The sequence below is a fragment of the Lonchura striata genome, chromosome Z (assembly GCF_046129695.1).
Source record: "Lonchura striata isolate bLonStr1 chromosome Z, bLonStr1.mat, whole genome shotgun sequence".
NCBI lineage: Eukaryota > Metazoa > Chordata > Aves > Passeriformes > Estrildidae > Lonchura > Lonchura striata.
Genome location: NC_134642.1, coordinates 13537943 through 13543942, shown reverse-complemented (window position 1 = coordinate 13543942; position 6000 = coordinate 13537943). Strand labels below are relative to the sequence as shown.

The following is a 6000-nucleotide window of genomic DNA, read 5'->3' as shown; positions in this document are numbered from 1 at the left end:
TCTTTCATTTTTCTTTTTAATACTAAGGCTGGGTCACTCCTTTATCCTTTCTTAATCTTCTTCAAACATGTCCTAGGTTTCAGGGACCAGGTGATTTTTTATACAGATTAAATTAACTATTTTACACTTTGCTTGTTCAACTCCTGGGTTATAATTCAGGGGTACACGCACAACATGTGGATCTCTGCTTATATGAAATACAATACTACTTCCTCTGACACTTCAAGTGTTGGAGGAGAACCCAAGCTGTGTGCCAGTCTGGCTTCCAGCAAAAGGTTGTCAATCTGCACACGAAACAGGAGATTACCACTCCTGGACCCCACCTCAAGGGGTTTCTCAGCACCTGTTCAACTGGTGGTTGTTCTCAGTCAAAGGCTACACAGCAACTTGTTGAACTTTGGTATATCCCTCCTAAGGACGCTCCTTCTCTCTCTGTGTGGGCAAATTACCTCTCACTTGCCGCAAGAACCAGGCAACAAACCCTGTACTGCAAGGATCTTTCAGTGACAGCTTTTAACACTGAAGGGCAGTGTTATCTCTCAACAAACACTTAACTCTTAGCCCAGTTGGGCTTGCTGGTTACTTTTAGCTGGATCTTGTCCTTTACTAACCAGCGATGCTTGTAAGCATCACTTGCAAATCTTAACTTGTATGATGCCCCTACTAGCTGCGCTATTCGCTAGTGGCATTTAAAGCAACCCTAAAAACCGTGGCTTGTGTCCGTGCTCCTGAGGCAGAGGTTTCTTAAGTAAAAGGTTAAAATTCAACATGTAACTCTACAAGCTAGAATATAAATGCTTAATTCATTTTGTTAACTTAAGTGAACTCCAAAAATCTGTTTCAGTACACCCAATTGCAAAGGTGCAGGTCATGGTGATGGCTTTGTGGTCTGGCAGAAACACTGCTTGTGGGGTGTGAGAATTTTTCAAAACGGCAAAATTACAGGAGGGAGTCTTAGACTTGGTTCTTCACCTCTCTTCAGAGTCCGCCCTGCCAAAACACCATAGGGGAGAGTCCTTGGCCTTTTACTGTGGAACTTGGTTTATTTAAATAGTTTGGTGGTTTGGGGTGGTGTTTTTTGGTTTTCTGGTTGGGTATTTTTGTTCTGTTATGGTTTTTTGTTGTTTTTGTTTTGCTTTGGGCCTTGCCTTTTGGTTGCTTTCTTGAGTTTTAGTTTGTTGTGTTGTTTTTGTGGTTTTGGGGAGTTTTTGGTTGATTTTTTTTCTTTGCTTTGAGGCTTGGGGTTTTGTTGTTTTTGGGGATTTGTTTGTGGTCTATTTCGGGGGGGGGAGGGGGGCGTGTTTTGTTTTGTTACGTTTTGCTTTATTTTCCCTCCTTTTTCTACTTTCTACCTGGCGCTTTTCTGCCTATTTTTTTTTTTTTTTTTAATCTTGGCGTGTGCTTTTCTGTTAGTTTGTTTTTCCCCCTCCTCTCTCACTCTCCCTTTCCCCTTTCCCTTGTTTTCCGCGCGCTCCCCCGCCCGGCTCTCCCGCGCACCCGCGCGGCCCCAGCCGCGCCGGAGCCGCCCCGGTGGCCCCGGCCCCGCGCGGGGCGGCGCGGCCGCGGCCGCAGCAAATCAGCGGGGCCCGGCCCGCATAAGAAGGGCGGGCGGGGACCGGCGCCGTCCCTCCCGGCGGCGGCAGGATGCACCATGAGGAGCTGGCGTCCCTGCAGCGGCCCCGCTACGGCTGTGAGTGGGGTCCTGGGGGGCGTTTCGGGACCTTTCCGTAGTTTTGTTTTTTTTTTCTGCTTTGGTGTTTTTTTTTTTTATTATTTTTTTTTTTTTAATTTTTTTTTAATTTCCCACTCCCTTGCTGCTTTCTCGGTTTACTACTAAAAATGCAAGCTGAAGGCAAAGTAAAACCCGCCCAGCAGACTCTTGCGGCAGCGCGCGGCGCTCCGCCTCCTTTTAGGTTAGCTCGCAGTCGGCTCCGGCTGGGTTTTGAACAGGTTTTCACGGGGCTGCGTTTTGTTCTGTAACTTTGTGAATGGATTATAGCCGGAATTCCGCATTGCAGCTCGGGAGTTTTAGATTAGAGGTCGAGCTTCGGGTTTTAGTGCTGTAACTTGGTGTTACAGGTATGGGTTTGGGTTTTAACTTCGTAACTTGAGTTATGACTGTAGCTTCAGGTTGTAACTTGGTAACCTTTGGATTATTACTTCGGAATTTCGGATTATAAAATTAAACCTTTGCTTTCTAGTTTTATAACTTTATCTTAGACCTTTGCAACTCTTAAGTGCTTGGGATGAGGGGAGAGACCGTGCAGGAACCGGGCATTTCTTTTCAGAGGGGTGTATTTACTTCCCAAACGTATGTTTAAGAAAAACCCTTGAACACCTTCCTCTTGCTGTTGGTCTCTCCCGCCCGTGCTGTGCCGTGCTGGGATCTTGCACCCGCCTGTGCTTTTCCAGGCTCTTGCAGGGCAGAGCAGTGCAAGCCCGTGGCTGTGCCATTCCTACAAGAAATGCCTCTGATACGTCAGGCATTGCAAAATGGTAACACGCAAATTATTTGCGAAGTTCTCAACAGCCCTGGCATCCTGTTGTCTAATGAGTAGATACCCAGTTCTTATCGTAGTGGCTTCATTAAAAACCAGTTTTGAAATCTCCTTTTAGAAAGAAACAAAACTCCTTAACAGTGTTAAGAGCCACCTTGATTCCACCTAAGACAGGTAGAAAAAGCTTGGCAGTAAGACCTTCAGCTTGCAGAATGCCATGCTCTTCTAAGCATTTTTCCTCATTGATGACTGATTCACCCTGTTGATACCCTCTCTTGGGGCATTTTGTGGAATGTGCCTGTAAGTTTCATTTTTCATTTTACCCAGTAGGTGGGTTGCATCCTTGCAAAGGTGTGTGTTCACTGGTTACTACAGGCATTGTCTGAGTGCCTATGCTGTTATGTTAGCAAAGGTGAATATTTTGCTTGTGAAACCAGTCCTCCCAGCAGCTTGTGCCATTGCACGTTGTAGTTAGGCAGTGTCCAGGTGTGCAGCATCGTGTTCCAGCCTCGGTTTGGACACTGTCCACTTGCCTGAGATGCAGAAATGTTTGTTGTATGCCTGTCAGGACTCCAGCAGTAGAGGCTTTCCTTTTGGATCTGCAGTGGCTGATCTCAGAACATGTGGGTCTGGACAGGTAGAAGTGTGACATGACTTCTGATAAAGGCAAAAATTAGTCTTTAACCCAAAGCAAAGGGTTCGTCCTTTGAGTCTTGTTCCTTCCTGGCACTGAGGATGAATTACCTTATTGACAGAGCTGGTCAGAGTATATTAAAGATTGTAGGCCTCAATTATTATGGGAAAGAATGACACTAAATATAGTTTTGAAGATACGTTCTATCCTCTCAGTGCTTATGCTTTGCTGTGGTAGTTGAGAGTATTTTGTTCTAGTAACCATGGGGATGTTCATGTTCTGAGGTGTAGCCATGCTTGGTGTCAGGTCTCTCTGCCCCAAGTACAAGAGTGGATGAGAGTACACTTGTTTTTATAATGGTGCCACTCTTCTGATCAATCATGTCTGCTTGCTCAAGATCAGGTAGCTATTCTGTCCTTCCCTGAGTGAGAAGCTGTGGCTGTTGTGCCACACTGCATCCACTTCTTTTTGGAGTGCAATTTTTGGTGCAGGAACCATTGAAATTACATTCCTTTCAAGAGACTAGGCAAAGGCTCTTGAAATATGCCAGGCTGATGGCAATATTTAAAAAAATATACACCAGGAAACTTCATGAAGACTTCCATTAAAGAACAAGCCTACTTGTCTGTAGTGACAGTAGAGGCACATGTTTGGGTTTTTTAGTCTGTGTCTAGAGAAATACATACATTTTATCTGCATTGCATTTGGCTGCCGTTTTGAGCAGCGAAGACACCCAGCACCTTAAACAAAAAAAAAAAAAAAAAAAAAAACCCAACCAAACAAACAACAAAAAAACCAAAAAACAAAACAAAACAAGAGAAAATACTCCTTAACTAGAAAACTAACACTAGTGTTTTCTTAGCTTTCATGAAAGCCCCCTACATAACTAAAACTTCACTTTGGATTACTGACAAACAGTTCCCTGTGTTGAGAACACCACATCTATGCTGGATTTCCTAAGGAGTTAATAAATTGTCCAAGTTAGGCTATCAAATTTCTAAGACCCCTTGCTTTAGTGACATAGAACTGTTTTAAACATTTAACTTGACTTGGACTTTTGACTTTGACTTCAAGTTCCTAGCAGAGTTTGTGTATTGCTCTGAAGAATGTTAGCATTTTACTATCGTAACTTTCTGCCTAGTACTTTATAAACCGAGTATCATTTCACTGGGGAGACATATCCTGAACTTAAAAGAAGTTGTACTTTACAAACATTCCTGATATAGTAACACAAAAATAAATCTAGAAAAAAAAAATCTTAGAGCTGATCATTTCCATATTTAAAGTCAGGAAATTGATGAATGAAATCAAACAAGACAGTCCCTTTCTGGGTTGGTGCTAGTTCAGGATGAGCATGGTTCATGGGAGAATCAGACCTCAGAGCACCCTGCTAGAGCCTTCCCTTGGTCTATTAGGGTGAAAGGTTTGTGGCTTCCTGGACCACTTGCTGAAAGGCGCCTCCAATTCTGCTTCTTGTCAATAGCTTAAGAGAGATGCAGAAGAGATTTCTGTTGCTGCTCCACTGAGCCCTTCAGACAGATATTTATCTCCAGTACAAATTCAAGTGAGAATGTCAAATTACACTGAAGCCAGCTTATCCAGCTGAAACTGCATTAACAGGTACACTGCAACTGAATTTACATAGTGGTTTCCAGTCTAGTTACAGCTGTTGCCTGGTTTATTTCTCAGTCCTAGCACAATCAGATAGAGAGGTTCACAAAACTGCAGGGATTAGGACTTATATTACAATTAGAGGTATGAGCCATTTTTATAACAAAAGTTCTTGGTGCTGTGGAAGATTATGAAGACAAAACAAAGTATAAATCTCAGATGTGCCTCACAGACTGAACATGGGAAGATACCAAATCAGACAATAGTGTATCTTTGAGAGTGCTTGTTTCCTGACACTCTCAGCTCCTTTATAGCTAGTTTTCCCTGAAATCTGTGTGCAGAAACAAATATTTAAGTTTTTGTGAACTGTCTGAATGGCTTCACTGCACTTCCAGGAATATAGTGAAGCTACAGAGAGTAGTGTCTGAATTTGAAAAGGATTTGGGGCACTAATATGCTCAGAGTAGCTGAATTAATATATGCCCTGAGTCCCTGTCTACTGAGCTCCAACATCAGCAGATACTTGTATTGGAGACACAAATAAGTCTTCACCTCTGCTGCTGAGGCCAGAAAGCTAGTTTCATGGGGCATGGATTATGGGTTAAAACAGGGGAAAACGGACCTTGATATCCAGTGATAAGGGCGTTGCTTGTGCTTCTGGTGCTGGCTCCCAGAATTGCTACTGTTTGGCACTAGGAGTTTGGAGATGAGACATAAGCAGCATGAAGCTTCAGGAGGGAGTGCTGTTCTGCCTGTGGAGACAGGCAGGGCAAACCTGAAGTGAAACACAGCCTACGCCTCTCTATGAAACTATACCTTTGCTCAGCAGGATGTGAAAGTTTTCAAACCAGTGGCTTTTCAAAATGCTTTTAACATAAAACACTGTAAATTTGTCTGCATGTCTAGTGAGTGCAGCGAAACAAATGACTCTTTTGCAGTCTAAAAAGGGGGAAATGTCTTTTGGTAAAACTTCCATAGGATTTTCCTAAGTGAAAACAGATGGGATTTGTTTTTAAGAAAGTTTTTTGAAACTTAAAAAATAAATTTTGCTATGTCCTATGCATATATATTCTTTTTGGTGTATGCTTTCTTGTAGTGCCTGTGACTTATGAGAACACTTTTCCCCCTTTTTATTGATGGGTGTTATTTGGCAACCTAATACACTGTTTATCTCTTCTACTCTTTTTGTAGGTTGCTAATAATTAAACTGCTGATTGAGAACTCAAAAAGTTTAACTGCTTTGTTTAACCAAGTGCA

At 42.8% G+C, this 6000-nt stretch overlaps 1 protein-coding gene across 3 annotated transcripts in view; it reads left to right on the top strand.

Moving 5' to 3' along the window:
* The first annotated feature begins 1608 nt into the window (after positions 1–1608).
* The window catches only part of IQGAP2 (IQ motif containing GTPase activating protein 2), a 123279-nt gene continuing 118887 nt past the window's right edge, over positions 1609–6000 (top strand). For all 3 annotated transcript variants that reach the window (XM_077790218.1, XM_031507283.1, XM_077790217.1), the window contains exon 1: positions 1609–1690. In XM_077790218.1, coding sequence (XP_077646344.1) covers positions 1645–1690 — 46 coding nt within the window. In that variant the 5' untranslated portion in view covers positions 1609–1644. The remainder of the gene's footprint in view (positions 1691–6000) is intronic.